At 34.9% G+C, this 17,755-nt stretch overlaps 2 protein-coding genes across 2 annotated transcripts; one reads left to right on the plus strand and one right to left on the minus strand.

Moving 5' to 3' along the window:
• The first annotated feature begins 406 nt into the window (after nt 1-406).
• On the plus strand, nt 407-3,279 carry LOC145819839 (protein THYLAKOID ASSEMBLY 8, chloroplastic-like). Its single transcript, XM_082913724.1, has 2 exons — nt 407-1,081; nt 2,741-3,279. The coding sequence occupies exons 1-2, from the start codon at nt 680-682 to the stop codon at nt 3,137-3,139; spliced, it is 801 nt and encodes a 266-aa protein (XP_082769850.1). The 5' UTR covers nt 407-679; the 3' UTR covers nt 3,140-3,279.
• Nucleotides 3,280-3,645: 366 nt separating this feature from the next.
• On the minus strand, nt 3,646-9,237 carry LOC145819840 (uncharacterized). The gene is made up of 2 exons (XM_082913725.1): nt 8,471-9,237; nt 3,646-4,423 (listed from the first exon to the last, which is right to left on the minus strand). The coding sequence occupies exons 1-2, from the start codon at nt 8,893-8,895 to the stop codon at nt 4,186-4,188; spliced, it is 663 nt and encodes a 220-aa protein (XP_082769851.1). The 5' UTR covers nt 8,896-9,237; the 3' UTR covers nt 3,646-4,185.
• Nucleotides 9,238-17,755: the final 8,518 nt, after the last annotated feature.

A 17,755-nucleotide genomic window follows, 5' to 3' on the forward strand; every position in this document is an offset into this window, starting at 1 on the left:
AAACTGTTATAAAAACTTGTTTGATAATTTTTTTAAGTTTATAAATAGTTGTCTCAGTTTATAAATTTGAGGAAAAAAGATAAACTCAAAAAATGAGTTTTAAGTTGGTTTTTAAACAGATTTTTTATTTTTTTGACTAACAAATTTTTTTTTTCTAATTATTTTTTTTAAAAAATATTTTTTTCAATTATAATATGTATGATCCTATTGTCATAAATAATAAAAAATAAATACAAATATTTTAGACCTGAACAAACATATTTTTAAATTTATATTTTTAAAACTTTTCAAACATTTTATTCAAATCAAATACGTTTATAGTTTATATTTTTTTAAAAATAAACAAAATATTAATTTATAAAATTTTATAAACATAAATAAAAAAACGTTACCAAACGCTGACTTTAATGTTTGGAAAAAGAATTACCAGTTTTTTCTTCTTCTTGAGGTAAGAAAATTCGTGGGCGTTAATAGAATGAAGCATCCCTGCCCCCTGCATAAAAACCCCTTCCCCCCCCCCCCCCCCCCCGAGCCACACCCATATTGCACTACTGTAAAACCATATAGCAAACCCAACCAGGAGATGGGGTTGCAGCGGCCGGGGCATCCTTGATCTCGAGAGAGAGAGAGAGAGAGAGATAATATCTATCTCCTCTCTTATTTTGACATATTCGGAACGATGACTTGTTGTGCAATAATTGGAATTGGAACACCTCGTTCTCCTTCTTTTTCATTCAGCAGCAGCAGCAGCGTTATTTGTAGCGAAGGGAATGGGTGGCGACTCACCGGAATACATAGTAGGATAAGAATGGGGAGGGACAGGAGCAAGAACCGAAAGCCCCTTCAGAGAGGGAGGAATCTCAGCATCGAAGCAATCCATACTCTTCAATCTCTCAAGCGAGCCGCCCTCCTCCTCTACACCAACCACCAACACCAAGACTCCTCTTCCTCTTCCTCTTCCTCTTCCTCTTCCTCTCTGGAGCTGGTGTTCGCTTCCAAATTCAAACGCTTGCTCAAAAACGATATGATGGCTGTTCTTCGTGAACTCCTCCGCCAGAACCAATGCCTTTTGGCCCTCAAGGTTTTTCTATTATAACTATTCTTTTATTTTTATTTTTATTTTTATTTATTTCTTCTCTTCTTTTTCTACCGATTTACTTGCTGTATAGCTCACTTCACTTGTATATTTTGCAACTCTAATTCGCTTTGATAGACTAGAGGCTGCTCGTTTCAATGCCCAATTTCAATACTTAACTGCACACGAAAGTGAAACACCACCGTAAAGAACCATCAACAGCACTGTACTAGGGCTCCTAGTAGTGCGTAGCAGAGTTTCATTTGCTGATTTTTGTTTTTTTCTCATTTTCTGATTGTAGATTGAAACAACTTCTTGAATAAACTTGCAATCTTCACATATGATGTGCCAGCAACTTGTAGCAAATTAAACTAACAAATCTCTAAATTCCTAACTTCCACAAACTTTTCTTTCTAGCATGACATGAGTATCTTTCATATCCTTTAAACCCGTCGATCTTCCTTCTACATTCTACCAAAATCACATATAAGTAATCTCAAAAGTCCTTATCCTCAGCCACCCAGAGGTGGTAGAAAAAGGAGAACCTTGGCATTTATTGCTGGCCCATCAAACATTTTGATCACAAGACATAGGAATCCTTTTCAATTTCCCATTTCTTCCTAACTCCAAACCAAATGTCTTTTTGGTGAATATTTAGTCAGATAGTAAATGATCTCAAGACACCACCTATGATCTATATATATATATATATATATATATCTATATATATTAATTATAATAAACACTATACTCTCCTAATAATTCCCTTGACTGAGAACCTGTCTGAGTAGCTAATAATTGGGAACAAATAACAGTAGGCAATTTCTCTCTTAAGAGCTTCCAATACATTTTCCACTGAATAACTGCCATTAGAAGAAGAAGAAGGAAATCAAAAAAATCTATCTTCTTTATCCATATGACTAGGTAGAATAGGACCTGCTTTAGCACAATATGGTCAGTGGAATTTGCGCGGGGCCTTTTTTTTGGGTGAATAAATTTGCGAGGGGCCACGTCCAACTATTCTGCAAAATAATGTCAGTCTTCCATGGGCATTTGTTTTGCCCTAACCGTTTAGCTTAAGAGAAACCAATTATTGGAGATATAATGGCCAATTACACCAAATTAATGTTTTAACAAGATTAGATGCTTACATAAATCGAAGTGAATTTATGATATACCCAAAAAAGGGATGGATATGTAAGAAGGTTCTTGGTGATTTTGGATCACATGTGCAGATGAAGGATTTCTAGGGAATAACATTTCTGTTAATCTTTTACATGTATATGCACTGACCTATGTTAATTGCGTAGTTGCATTCTTATTTTATATTATTCTTTCATTTGTTGAATAAGGATACAGAACTAAGGATCAATGATTTTTTATCAGCTTATTTGCCGTTTGGTTGCTCTCTCCTCTTTTTTATTTTTCTCTTCTTTTGTCTCCCTTTTGGTAGTGGATATTTTTGGATGTCTTAGATGTCTAGTTAACAATTGAGTTCTAGCGGTTGTCAAATAAATGAGGGAAAGCTTATTCCATTTTTCTCTTTTCTTTTTTATTTTCAAAGGTTTGATGTAAACACCATGATTAATGACATTATACTTTCTTGTCTTTGTCTGACTACTACTGCCTTGGTCCTTACTGACATTGTCCAATAAATTGATCTAGGTTTTTGAGGATATTCAGGAGGAGTATTGGTATAAGCCTCAGGTTTCATTGTATGCTGAAATTATATCAGCTCTGGGATGCAATGGGTTGTATGAAAGGGTGGAACTTCTCTTCGTGCAATTGAAGATGGAAACTAGTTTAGAGCCCGAGACTGTGGCCTTTAATTCGCTGTTGAAGAAATTGATGAATTTCAACATGACGGGACTTGCAATGGAGTGCTTTTACTTGATGAAATCATTAGGATGCGAGCCGGATAAGTCATCCTTTAGAATATTGATAAATGGTTTAGAATCAAAAGGAGAAGTGGGTCTTTCATCTAATGTAAGACAGGAAGCTGAGAAATTCTATGGTAAGTCTTTGGAGTTCTTAGAGGAGAAGGAAGAGGACCCTGTTGCATGAATGTATCTTGTAGTGTCATAGACCTCTAATGATACTATCATCATCATGTATGTATGCCCACTATTCCTTCTTAAATGCCATGCTGTTGGATAATGTAAATAGCATTTATCAAAATTGGAAAAGGTTTTTTTTGTTTATCATGTGCTGCGGCTGTTTGCTATCGTTCTCCAATTGGTTGAAATGTATTGCCATTTGCCATTGCAGATAACATAATTTACCTCCCCCTTATTGTTGTCATTGGTTGACTGTTAGATCCTGACTTGTTACATAGCCGATCAGTGGTTTATACACTTGTAGCAAAGCCGCAGTGAGGCAATAATCTTCTCAAAAAACACTAATTAATTAATTAATCAAAAGGGATCAATTCATGCATCCACCCGTTCTCATCTAGCCACTTTTTGGCTATTTCAACCCCCCAAAAAAAGCCCCACTTTAGCAATGCATGTTTAACTGACAAAAATGGAAAATTGAAAAAAAAAAATCCACTAAACTTTATCACCAACTAAAAAAAGAGAAATTTTTTAACATTGACCAAACAATAGTCTTTTTAACAACTACTTTTACTTTTCAAAAAAAAAAAAAAAAAAAACCTACAAAAAAGCGTTTGCCAAACCCAGCATCAGCCAATCATTTATTCTCTCCATACCAAGTCAAACAAATATCCGGTGCTTGGGAGTACTCTGGCTGGCTATCTGATCTGAAAGAGCCTGATAGTGATATGATACTTCCTTGTGTAGATCCTCTTTTTTGGACATCCATGATATGAATTTTAAGCCTATTTGTTTCAGATCAGGCCAGTCTTGGAGAAAAATTGAATCATAGCAAAGCCAACTCAGTGGCAACTTTACCGGTGTCTGCCATTTTTGACCCAGACAAGATTATCTTTGGGTTTCATATTAAAAAAACAGAGACAACTGAGTTCTCACACCATAACAAACTTGAACCGAATAGGGTGTCATGTCCAGTTATATTCGATGATGATTTATTTATTGGGGGAGCTTTTGAAGCAGGTTTGTATATGTTTATATATGTTCTGAATATTATGATCACACTATGATATCTTTCAACGGGACTATGCAGCCTGTCGGTGTACTGTTGCCTTTGTTGCGGATGAGCATTGAATTGCACCCTTTGCTACCACTGTTGACGTCATTCTTGTTTTTGTGATAGTACGTGTATATTGCTTGATCCAACGTTCCCTCTCTGTAAACAAAGACACTATCATCTTCTTCTATACGGCGCCACTTCCTGTTCCGGTCAAGAACTCTGTGGAGTGGCATTCCCCTGAAATAAAAAGTGAATAAATAAATAAAAACCACAAGATTATGATGAAGTCCAACAGCTCAAGGAACATTCCATATGATTAACACTGGTTAAAAGGAGGGTTGTGAATATAATTTTTCCAATGGGAGAAGCTAAAGTAGTGGCAACACATTCACCCCTTTTACTCAATTTTTTGATAATTATCATACTAAATTTGAGATTGAAATAACATTGTGTTCAAGCCTCATTAGCAGCAAAAGACGAGATGATTATAGTTTCAACTAGACATACAAGAAAGTCAGGGATTATAGTTCATGAAATAAAATCACTGTGAGAGGTATAAAGCTGTGACAACAATGTGGAGCATTCAATCAGAATTGATTTTACAAGGATAGAAGCCTTTTCATCAAGCTCAAAAACACAAAATGAAACCAACTCAAGTTTCAAAAAAATAAAAAAAAAAAAATCCACCTTAAATTTGTAATCTAACTAAATTGTGCCTATTCGCACCACAAACTGACCCCAATTACACAGATACAGTAAAAAGATGAGAGATAACAACACAAATTTTGGAGAGACCCCTCAAATCGTGATTCATGCGAGACAAGGTAAAGGGGGAGTGGCCTTGGAAAATGGCTTCGCAGTCACAAGCCTCATGGACGGCAACACCAGCTAATCGAGCTAATTTGGAGTAAGTCTCAGAGTCCAAGTCATTGACGGCTTGAGACAGAGCTGAAATGGCCCCCCCATAGAAGCTACTACATCTCTGGAGACGCTGCAATAACCGTGAGTCACAGTCAGCAGTGGTGTTATTGAGCAGCATGTCTATGTAGTCTTCGGTATGGCTGGCATTAAGGTAAGCCAAGTCGAACGAAACGTAAGCAAGAACGTAGGAGTCAGCAGTTGGTGTGCGGGGGTCTGAATAGAGAGACTCCACACAGAATCTGTAATTTGTAGTATTCTTGCAGATACTGCTAACTAGTTCAGATGGTTGTCCTGCACCAGTGCCAGTGGTGGGATTCATAATCAGAAAAAAGCAGCAGCAGGAGAAGAGGAAGCAGTAGTAATTGCAGAGTCGAAGTGAAGGAAGAAGGTAACCCATTATTGTTTCTTCTGACGAATCAATTGACGGTTTTGGTATGTGGGTGGTTCAGAAATGAATGGGATTGGGATGGGATGGATGGTATGAAACTTCTCCAGCCAGCCAAAAGGCCAAAAAAGAGTGGGGTCACACCACACTTGGCCATTTTTGTATTTGTATTTGTATGTAAAGAAAGGGACAAAAGGCCTTGCTTTATCTGCTAGAATCATGCTAAAATAAAATTCTGCTATTTTTCTTCTCCTGGACTGATTTCGGCTAAGTTATGCATATGGCCATAACTTCATATAAAACTGTTTCTTGTTGGTTTTATTTCAACATCTTTTCTTTTCTTTTCCCTTTTTAAGAAATTGAACATGATCCTAATTGACGATGTTGTAAAACACGAACTATCTCAACATTCTTTCTACCAACGTAGATGCAACAATAGGTGATGCTTGGTATTCAAGGTAAAGAAGAGGATAATTGCCACCAAAAGAGGATTGGAACAGATCAATATTGGAATCAAACAACAAAATTATAATAAACATAATTGACTTGCAGGATGTTCTACACTTCTAACAAGCAGTATTCCTCATACAGAAACAAAAGAAAACAGACACTAATTAATTGTTTTCATCTCAATTTGGAATCACTAACTTTGGAATCAATATAATTAGATTATAAATCAACTATTTTGAGACTGCCATTTTAGTTATTGAAAAAAAAATGAAGGGATGGGTATAATATAATCAATTAGTCAATGCATTCTTATTTATCATGCATATATCTTTTGACAATTCGTAGTGTGTTTAATATGCTACGGATTAAATATCCTTCGAAGGGTACTGAGCGAAACATATCTTGTATTGGTCTCTACTCCTTCATTTTCTTAACTCACATTATTCTCATAGAGAGATAAATTTCCAAACAAGGACTTGCCAGTCTCCTCAAAGCTATTGAATTCTTTAATTTTCTTACCATAGACATGTTAGGAGAAAACAATGATACATTAAAAAAATAAGTCAAACACATTTGCAACTAATAGGGAAATGGCTCTATAAATATGCTCAGATTGTCGAAAGTGCAGGACGCAAGTTGTCAAAATGCAGATAACCTGACAACAGTAGCGCCAAGAAGAATTGATAACAAGTTTCACATTTAGTTTTAGCTTTTTCACACAACGCTCCATCTCAATTTATAATATAGGTGACTTGGGAATCTACTTTTAGTCTTGAACACATCTATATAACTGTTGCATCTAGTATGCCAAGGTCCAGACATTGGATAGCTATATTGCATGCATGCGCACACATGCAGTCGTGTGCTATTTTAATTGAAGAACATTTAGTTTAAGGCACCCAAGCCTCTAGATGTGGAGCTTGTATAATTTATTTGGAGGATATTAGCTTTCACGAGGATCAGTGAGTTGTTCTAGAGCAAATAAGACTGTCCCCAAAATTGTGGTACGCATAATTAGAAATATATGAGAAGTTAAACCAAAACTACATTGAGAATGTATGTCAAAAAACATGGCAAATTATCAACAAAATGTGCATTAAGAAAATGTGGATATTCACTGGGGAATGGCAATAGTGAAGACTTACCCAAAAAAGGGAGAAAGAAAGAAAAGCAATAGTTAGGGCACTCTACGATGAAAAGTTACAATTGTAACAGACAAGGGTTTTGCCAATTCCCGGTAATGCTTTATTGTAATTTTGTCACATCCACTAATTTAGTGCTTCTTTTTCCATTACATCCCTCTACATATCAATATATAGACAAAGAGCGGTTACACAATTGAACTTTGCACATTTTTTTATCAGTTTATTTCCTTCAATGTTGTTGTTCCTTCTTGTACACATTGGGCGAATTTTAAGAGGATGATTTAGTTACTAAAAATAAATAATAATTATTTTTTTAAAGTTGTTGCTCAATTCATTTTATCCCTTCATAATTGTCACCAAAATAGAGGAAAGAAATGCAAATATGGTCTCTGGTTCTCAAAAAGGAGAAGAAAAAAACAAACCTGTCTAAACAAAGTAGTTGGGAATCCTGGTAATGGAAAGAAAAATCCTACAATTTCAATTTCTTGCCTGTTCTGACAAATATTTTCTTGTATACCAAAGAGAGAAAGCTATAATCAACATCACAGAATCACGGTCAGTTGATTAAAGGAAACCATCTATCACCAAAAATATACACATTCAGTTCAGCAATACATTTTTCTTTTTTTGATTGGCAGTGGTGTCCAGATCAAAACCTGTGCACAGGCCTTGTAATGAGTTTTCCACAAGTGCACGACGGTTAATTTCCCAGTCTGATGACTCAAGAAATTGTTAGCACCTAAGAGGCTAAACCTTGAAAGAAACACACCCCAAGACCAAAGGCTTGCCACTGGGCCAACCCTTTGGTTTAAGTTAAGCAATACATTTATGTATCAACATTTGAGAAATGGCAATCTATGTTCCAATTCTATGATGCTCCGAACTTTACTCCACTCAAAACTTTTCTATGTACCCAAATTTCATAATCCAGTCAGTGAAAGAATGTAACCCCTAAAATTATTTACCTAGAACACAAAATCAACCTAAATTATTTAGGGGAGAATGCTTAAATGAATAAAAAATAAAAATAAAATAATTTGAAATTTACATTGAAAATGTTGGAGGACTTAAAAAGAAAAAAATTAAAAATTTAATCATCAAGCTAGCGCAGAGTTTGGGAACTCATTGATATATACATATAAAACAAAATCAACAATGGAATCGTAAACTGCAGAAATACTAATCAAATAAAATAAAAAGAAAGTAGTAGTAGTATTGTTACGCTATTATTATTTGTACAGACAACTTTATTTAAAAAAAAAAAAAAAAAAAAGATTGAAAGAATTATAGGAAGAAAAAAAAAAAAAAAAAAAGTACGAACGAATAATAGGAAAGGGGGAAAATAAAATAGGAATAGGGAAGAGAGAAGCAAAGAAAGCGTACCTAATATGGAAGAGGTCAGACATATTGGTCATCTCGAGGTAGAAGTTGACGGCATCTAGGAAAGCCGTGTAGGTGTAGATGTGGAGGCCGTCGATTCTGGGATAGGGAAGTCGGGGGCTCGGAGGCGGCGGATTCTGGTGGTCGATGATGGTGAGTGACAGACTCCGCCGCCAGCCACCAGCGGAATACACATACTCCTTCCAGTCGCAGCCGGAGGCGGCGGAGGAGGGTGGAAGGCCGACGAAACCGAGGGTAGCCATAATGGGTTCAAGCTCATCGTGAGACATAACTGGCTTGAAGGTACGCGTCACCCACAGACACAACTTTCTCATGCATTCTCTCATGCAATCTTCCATTGGCTTCTCTTTTGTTTCTCTCTCTCTCTCTTTTTGTTGTTTCTCCATTGCATTTACATACATATACATGTATGTATATCTAATACTAATAATACTCCCCTCTCTCTCTCTCTCTCTCTCTATATATATATATATATATATATATATACGCACACTCACTCCCTTGAACACAACACAACCAAGACAATGAACAAACAAATAAATAAAAAGAAAAATAAAAATAAAAAGAAAAAGCAATTGCTGGTGTAGTAAAGAATGGATACAGCAGTGTGTATATATAAATATAAAATCTAAAAAGAGAAAGAGGTTGAATGAATATATATGTTATGGTGGAGATATTAGATAGGTATTGATGAGAATGATGGGGATTTTGGTTGGATTGGATTTGGACGGGACCGAAGAGTTTGAAAGGGTTTCTTTCTCAATATATATATATATATATATATTTATTTATTTGGAAGGCGTTGATATTGCCTGAATTTACTTGAAGAATACCGATTTATTGGGAAAAAAAAGTTGTGAACAAAAAGTATGAACGTTTTACTCGCAAAAGTGGTGGGGACTTAAATATACACATAGGGGTGTTTTGGAAACTTTTTTAAAAAAAGGTTAATTTTTTAGTTTTTTAATTTTTTTTTACATAAAAGATCATAAAAAAAATTAGCTTTTTTAACATAAAAATGTTAAAAAATTACAAAAAATTAAAAAGTCAATTTTTTATTAATTTCTCAAAACACCACGTAATATAACCAGTCAAAAAAAACGTATACCTTTTATTGTGATTTTTATTTGTTTTATTTTCCTTTTCTTGGATAAAAGAAAATAAATGAAAAAATAAAAAATCTAAAAAAATTATTTGAAAGCAAAAATACCAAACCGGCTTTTAAAGCCTTGAACACACTCAATGCTGTTGTGATGCCGTTGACTGGATCTCCGGTGTCAAAAACACGTGGCATTTGCGTCAATTGGTAGCCCCGCCCCGCCCTTTCAAAAGGTGTGATGCTAGCTAGCTTGATTACTACAAAATAGTAAAGAATAATGGTTGGGACCTCTTTTGGGGGTCACTCCCTCACTCCTTTGTTACGTGGCGGGTGGTGATTGGAGGAGTAGGAAAAAAAAGAAAAAGAAAAAGAAAATGTAACCAATAAGAGAGAGAGGGGGTCAAAGAGAGTGGGAGGAAAAGAGGGATGTATCATTGTTGAATAGTAAAATAGTAACAATATACAATTTTAAGTAGAGTTTATATTTTTAAATCAGTCATGTATTGTATTTTATTCACTTATTTTTAGATAAATTATATTTTATGTATTTTTCATTTAGAAGACATTCATTAGAAATTGAACACTTGCTATAAAAAAAGGTAAAAAAAATCTCCCTTCATTCTTTATATTTATTTATTTTGCACACTTTTTTTGAGTCAAAGTTTAATGAACAAAAAAAATTGAAATGCCAATATATAATTTTTGTAATATCTCTCTCTAATTAACTAAATTGGAAAACAAAACAATAATTGTCCACTATTCATCCTTCTTCTAGATCTAAATTCACATCACTCACACCACTGATTAATGTTTCATCATAAATAATCATAAAAATAATAGTAATGAAAGATTATCTTTTTTCAATCAACGGAAGAAGAATAGAAAAGAAAAGGCTACATTGAACTTATGCATTAAGCTTTGTAAAGCTTTGATTTTTCCCAATAGTAACTCCTAAATCTTAAGACTAATAATAATTAACAAAATTTATTAATGTGTGATTTTTAAAATATATGTTAAAAAAATTGAAAAGATCATATATTGTACGAGCCTAGAAAAAATATCAACTTATATGGATCCAATCCAAATAAGTCTTAAAAATGGGTCAAGACTAACAAGAAAGCCCATCAAACAAATATTTAAGCAAATATCACACCTCACATCTATAAAAGGAAAGCATCCCATGGAATAGAGGTATGCATAATCTCTCTACAAACGTAGTACACAATCACTCTTCATTTTTTCATCTTCTTTTTTTGATTCAAGTTGCTAACTTCATCATCGGAATGTCCCTGGTCGGCAACCCCGGTTGACTAGCGCTGACTATGTTTATCTTTGCAAATTTACAAGAGTCAAATTCATCTCTTCGTTGGATCTTCAAAAATCTATGTGAGATAATTTTCTAGGTCTCACACATATTTTTTTATATAAATATATTTTCATGAAATATTTACAATATTTACAATATTTATAAGAGGTGTGTTTGCACCCATTTTTGTAGTTCTTCTATTGATAGGGAGTGAAAAGTTGCTTATGACATATGGCAAAGAAGCTTAAAGGTGTTTTACTTCCTGGGTCAAAGTATGTGCAATGTGGTGAAGGCAATCAGTGGATCAATTACAAGCAGTTGAATGATGGGCCAATTTTCAAAAGGCATTTGGTGCTTGTAAATGGCAAGATGGCTTGTAGATATGGGTCAACAATTCATGAGGAACACATAACAGTGCTTATGAAGTTCAGTCTTGCCTTAGAAAGAAAATGCAGTGAACCATAAATTGTTTTTTTGTCAAGTGTGACCTATCGACTATGGCCAAATTTAATCTAATTGATTGTGGCTTGTCAACTATAGCCAAATCTAATTTTATTAATTGTGACCTGTGAATTTTGATATGTCAATTTGAACTATAGATTATTTTTAATATAAAGTAATGGCCACATATATTTATATTTATTATTATTGTTATTTTTGTTTAGTGCAGAATATAATCAATTAGTTTATCATGACATGAATTGAGGAAAACAGCAACGTGATGGAATGTTGGTTCCAAAAAAGACTAGTGGAGCATGCATGAGGTGGCAAACATGGCTTTATGGAGGAAGTGGCAAACGTGACTATATTGGAGGAGAAATTGCCTAGCAGTTCTTGTCGAAAGAAGCTTTGGGTGTTGAGTATAAATAGACAAAGAGATGCAAGCAGAAAAGGGGATCAACAAATCATCAAACTTATCATAGTTTTTTTCTTTCTCTTTATCTTCAGAAGTAATCTACCTTAATTCTTAGGAGTATATTATCTTAATTTAGGATTAGTTTTCTCTATAATTTGTGACTTGTAATTTTGGTAAACTTAGATAATTTTGTCTAGAGTTGTCTTTGTTTATTTGGGTACTTCACTCTTTCGATTGTTAATTATTCCAGAGAAGTCCTTATACTTTGAAGGCATTTAGAACCTTTACACAATCGTCTGATTTTCTGTTTAAATTATTCGTTTAAAATTTTTGCTTGGTTGCTGTCGATCTAAGCCCAGCATAATTTTTATTAACAATTTTTGGCACGTCCAATGGGACCACATCCTAATTTGGAACAATGGAAAAGACGAGGCATCAAATCCAAACGAGTGGCCCTTTGCACTGCCTAGTAGCAGTTTGGTTTTACAATTAAAGGAGTAGTTTGGTTTTACAATTAAAGGAAGCTCTTGCATCTCTTTTAGTTGAGAAAAAATAGGTGCTGGTTGGTGAGTTAAGAAGTGTTATTGATAATATTTCTAGAGGGCAATGCCAGAAAAGGGTGGAGGTCCACAAGACACCTTCAAATATTGGTGTTGTTACTCCATCAATTGTCGTGGTTGCAAAAACAAAAGGCCATGAGAATAAGAATTCCATGGTAGGGAGGCAATTTCACAAAGAAGAAATATTTTCTGGATTTTCAAAAAATGTTTCTAACCCATTAATGTGTGAAACAAAGAAATGTGATCTTAAGCCAAATATGGTTGAAAATGATGAACAACCATATGTTCATGAATTTAAATTTTTTGACATTGTTCAAGATGTCAACATGTATGAGTTTTTAAAGCCATTTATGGCTTTTGTTATTCAAAATCTTTTTTGAATATATGGATCACATAAATATTTGGTTCTAACAAAATGGTTAATCAACCAACATTGTTTGGAAATATATACATTTAGCAGTATTAAACAAAAGTGTTATAAAATATATATATTGTCTACTTTGGAATATATATGGTCATTGACCGTCAGACTTCTTGGCCCAAGGCATATATTTTATATATGTTTGTTTGTTGAAAGGGCTACCATCGATTTAATTTTGATTTTATAACTCTTTAAGAATTCGAGTAAGTCTCATTCTTAAAGAGTTAGAGGGGCATTGTTTGCACCCATTTTTGTAATTGTTTTGTCGACAGGGAGTGAAAAGTTGCTTATGATATGTGGCAAAAAAGCTTGAAGATGTTTTACTTCCTGGGCCACAGTATGTGCAATGTGGTGAAAACAATCAGTGGATCAGTTACGAGCAGTTGAATGATGGGCCAATTTTCAGAGGGCATTTAGTGGTTGTAAATGGCAAGATGGCCTGTCGATATAGGTCAACAATTCATGAGAAACACATAGCAATGCTTGTGAAGTTCAGCCTTGCCTTAGAAAGAAAAGGCAGTGAACCATAAATTGTTTTTCTGTCGATTATGGCCTATCCACTATGGCCAAATTTAGTTTAATTCATTGTGGCTTGTCAAATATGGCCAAATCTAATTTTATTAATTGTGTCCTGTGAATTTTGATATGTCAATTTGAACCATAGATTATTTTTAATATAAAGTAATGGCTACATATAGTTATATTTATATTTATTATTATTGTTATTTTTGTTTAGTGCAGAATGTAATCAATTAGTTGATTGTGACATGAATTGAGAAAAATAGCAACATGATGGAATGTTGGTTCCAAAGAGGAGTAATGGAGCATGCATGAGGTGGCAAACGTGGCTTTATGGAGGAAGTGGCAAACGTGACTATATTGGAGGAGAAAGTACCTAGCAATTCTTGCTAAAAGAAGCTTTGGGTGTTGATTATAAATAGACAAAGAGATACAAGCAGAAAAGGGGATCAACAAATCATTAAGTTTATCATAGTTTTTTTTTTTTTTTTTCCTTTCTCTTTATCTTTAGGAGTAGTCTACCTTTTTTGTTAAGAGTATATTATCCTAATTTAGGAATAGTTTTCTCTGTAATTTGTGACTTGTAATTCTTGTAAACGTAGATACTTTCGTCTGGAGTTATCTTTGTTTATTTGGATACTTCACTCTTTCGACTGTTAATTGTTTCAGAAAAGTCCTTGTACTTTCAAGGCATTTAGAACCTTTACACAATCGTTTGATTTTCTGTTTAAATTGTTCGTTTAAAATTTTGCTTAGTTACTATCAATCTAAGCCCAAAATAATTTTTACTAACAAGGTGCTAAAAAATCCATAATTAAAATAAGCGCTATTTAGTTTACTTGACTTGGGCCATAAGTTGTGATGGATAGAAAAAGTAAGTCGGTGGAAGCTAGATTTCTGTATGGATTTTTTTTTTTTAATTCATAAAATAGATATGCAGATAGGCTACTCCAACATATCCATCAGAGAGTATTGTCCCTTAGAGCCTATAGTATATTTGCAGGGAACCCCACCATACCTATATTGGGGCTGAAGCTTAGGCCCCCGCGTGCTCCATGTTTAACCCCAACAAAAAGTTATGGAGACTCAAACGCAAGCCTTGAGCAAGGGATTCGAAGTCTTATCCACTGAACCAACCTGTTATTTAGGTAGGCAACCCAAGAGGGGGGGTGAATTGGGTAATTAAAAATTTGGTCCAAAAATAAATTTACAAAGACTAAGTATTTAATGGCAGATGACAATAAATAAATGCATAGAAAATAAAAGGAAAGGAAAAAAGAGCTTAACCCAAGGATTTATAGTAGTTCGGCTCACCAGCCTACGTCCACTCCTCAAGACACCTTCTTGACAATTTCTTCACTATGAATAGATGCACCACCAAGCTCCGCCTAGCTTGTGAATTTTTACAAGGACTTACTTCAATCTATTGAGATCCTCTATAGCGATTCCGGTTTTGACCCGTCATCTATTATATCCCAGACTCGGGTTTAATGCTTTCATATTGTTGTTTACCTCTTGTTCCCCTTGTATCCCTTTAGAATTGGCTTTCGGGTTGTTGTTGTGCATTTGGAATAGGTTGGTTGCTTGTTTTTCAAAACCTTTATTGCTCAGATTTTGGCTCTTCCGCTTGAGCGAGCTTCACAAATTTTGCCCCTCCGCTCCATCAACTCTCAGTATTTCTTTTGCAGGTCTGCAAATGCTGGAAGTGTGCATTAGATGCTCGAGCGCCCAATCTCACGCTCGAGCAGAGCCTTGTGTCTAATGCTCGAGCGAGGCTTTCCACACTCGAGCGGACTACGTGTATAATAGTCCGAGAATATGACATTTTGAATCACTTTTTCCTCTCTCTCTCTCTCTAAAACTTTCCAAAAAGCTTGTTCTTGAGCCTCTCTCTCTCTCTAAATTCACATTCTCTCTAAGATCTCATCTAGATCCATTGGGATTTCCACTCTAGTGCCTTTAAGAAAAAGGTAGAGCTCGTCAAGATCTTCATTTTGAACCGAATAGAAATAGGTTTCGTCATTCTTGAAGTCTCACTCTTGCTTGGCTCATCTTCTTCCTTTGAGGTAGGGATCTTTCTACACCTTCATATGATATTTAGTTTAGTTATTTGTCTCTTACGTAACAATGGTATGATTTGGGGATATTTTAAACAAATCTAGGGTTTGGGCATAAAATGGAAAGAGGGGTTTTGGGTTAAGGTGAAATAAGTGCTTGTGGGGTTTGAAAATAATGTTGTGTTATGTCTAATTTGATTATTTTGGCACTTGGCTAATATTTGCAAAAAATGGAGAAATTGCCCTAATTGGATCAAACTTTTATTTTATACAAATAATTGGAATTGACATTAAAAATGTGAAATTGAGAGGATATTGATATGAATGGTGGAATTGGTTATGTATTGACTCATTCTTTTGGAAGTTTTAAATAAACTATCTATTTGAGATTGAATATCTGTCTAGAGATAACTGTATTGGACTATTGGTGGAGGATAGCTTTGACTATTGTAGAAATTGCATGTGGATTAGGTAAATTGAAACTAATCTTTTGATGGTTGTCATTGAATATGACCGTGCTTATATATATTGTATATGTATATTTGTTTGAGAGTGGAAACAGAATGTGCTCCATGTTTGATTATATGTTTAAATACATTGCATATATATGAATGTTTGTTTGGGAGGAGAAAGGAGATAGACTCCATTATAATTAAGTTGGCCGGAGTGTTCTGGGTAAAAGTCCCGAAATTATACATAGGTGCCTAGCCCGCAGACAAAATATCCGTAAAATGGCAATTGTAGTGCTTGTATAGCCTACGTTTACATGGGTCCCGTTTGACGGTTGCCCGCAGACGAAATATCCGTGAAATGGAAGTTTAAAGTGTTTATGCATATGTGTTGTGTGAATTGAAAGTTATTGAGTTGTAGCCTCAGCTCAATTGTTGAGAAATAATAAAATTGACTCATTAATTAAGAAAGATAAGTGATCGGAATGTGAATTAAAAGAAAATGGATTAAGACTTAAACTTGATATCTTATGAGTATATACATTTGTGAAAGGTTTTATCACAAGCATTGTTTAAGCACTTGTACTTATACTTTTGCTAAACTTCATATACTGTGTTAGATGATTTCTATTGGGCTGTGGCTCACCCTATTTGGGAATAACATTTTCAGGTGATGATGGAATGCCTCCACCAAGGCAATAGCATTGGAGGAACCTTTGTGAAGCAAGAGCTTCATGTTTTGTTTATTTTGTATAGCCTAGGGCTAAATTTGTATTGAGCGAAGCTCTTTGTTGTAACCAAGTCAATACTTGGAAAGGTGTAAGCCAATAGGGCATGTACTTCTATCAAACTCTTTTGTAATCATTAACTTCATGTAATGAAATGACTATTTACTCTTATTCATGCGATTATTGATATATGTTTTGGGTTGTATCGAGTGTGTATTTTGGGGGCGTAACATCCTCTCAACTAAATGCCTCACTTTACAAGTGCGTCATTCAGAAAATAAGGAATAAGAATAATAGGTACAACTTTCCTCTTTTACAAATGTTCTCTCACAAAAGATGGATATGAAAGCGTAAGCTCTCAAGTAATTTAAGGCTCACTCAAATATGAAAATGAAAGTACAAATGGAGTATAATAAAAGCTCTAGATTGCTCTAGAATGCTCTAGGCTTGTTGCATTCAAGTGGTGTATATAATGAACAAAGAGACCTCCATATTTATAATATTAATGGCTTCTACCTGTTAAAGATAGAGAAGATTTGAATCTCCTATCTATTGGAGAAGATCATGAGGGATTTGCTCCAGTTGTATTTGATCAGAACAAGAAGAAGGCATACTATAGGTGGGTCTTGGTAAGAGAGGATTCATTAAATGCATAAGCTTTTTATTTAATGATCAACTTCATAAGTCAATTTCTTGGAGAAGACATGGTGCTAGAGGATCTGCTCAGTGGTCAGAAACTACGACGTACTCCGTACATAAATCTGAAAAAGTGGCTGAGAAATGATCTACAATGGTCTGGATCTGATTTGGCAGGTGGAATATTTTAAACCCAGTTTTACAGGTGTCGACCCCTACAGATTGGGTGTCGACCCTTTGCTTCTCTCTCTTCTCTGTGTTGAGTCTCAAATGTTTCTGGTGTCGACCCTTATCATTCTTGGTGTCGACCCTTGCTACTGAAATGCATTCTGAAATTCAGTGTCAACCCTTGTGCTTCTTGGTGTCGACCCTTACTGCTGAATTGCATTTTGAAATTTGGTGTTAACCCTTGTGCTTCTTGGTGTCGACCCTTGCTGCTGAATTGCATTCTGAAATTTCGTGTCGACCCTTGCTATCTTGGTGTCGACCCTTGCAACTAGAACACTTGTGCATTTTGAGCTTCATTCTGGTGTCGACCCTTACCATCTTGGTATCGACCCTTAGACCTGTTTTAAGTATGGATAGAGTTTTGCAACCAAGTTTTGATGCTCAAGTTTTGAGGGCCCAAAAATGATT

This window comes from Camellia sinensis, chromosome 2 (assembly GCF_055761805.1).
Source record: "Camellia sinensis isolate YWXY chromosome 2, ASM5576180v1, whole genome shotgun sequence".
Taxonomy (NCBI): Eukaryota; Viridiplantae; Streptophyta; class Magnoliopsida; order Ericales; family Theaceae; genus Camellia; species Camellia sinensis.

Excerpts from the sequence above, each read along its gene's own strand:
- LOC145819839 (XM_082913724.1), top strand. The coding sequence starts at position 680 with ATGACTTGTTGTGCAATAATTGGAATTGGAACACCTCGTTCTCCTTCT. Across the intron at positions 1,082-2,740 it reads AATGCCTTTTGGCCCTCAAG|GTTTTTGAGGATATTCAGGA; the intron begins GTTTTTCTATTA and ends AAATTGATCTAG.
- LOC145819840 (XM_082913725.1), bottom strand. The coding sequence starts at position 8,895 with ATGTATATGTATGTAAATGCAATGGAGAAACAACAAAAAGAGAGAGAG. Across the intron at positions 4,424-8,470 it reads TCTGACCTCTTCCATATTAG|GGGAATGCCACTCCACAGAG; the intron begins GTACGCTTTCTT and ends TTTTTATTTCAG.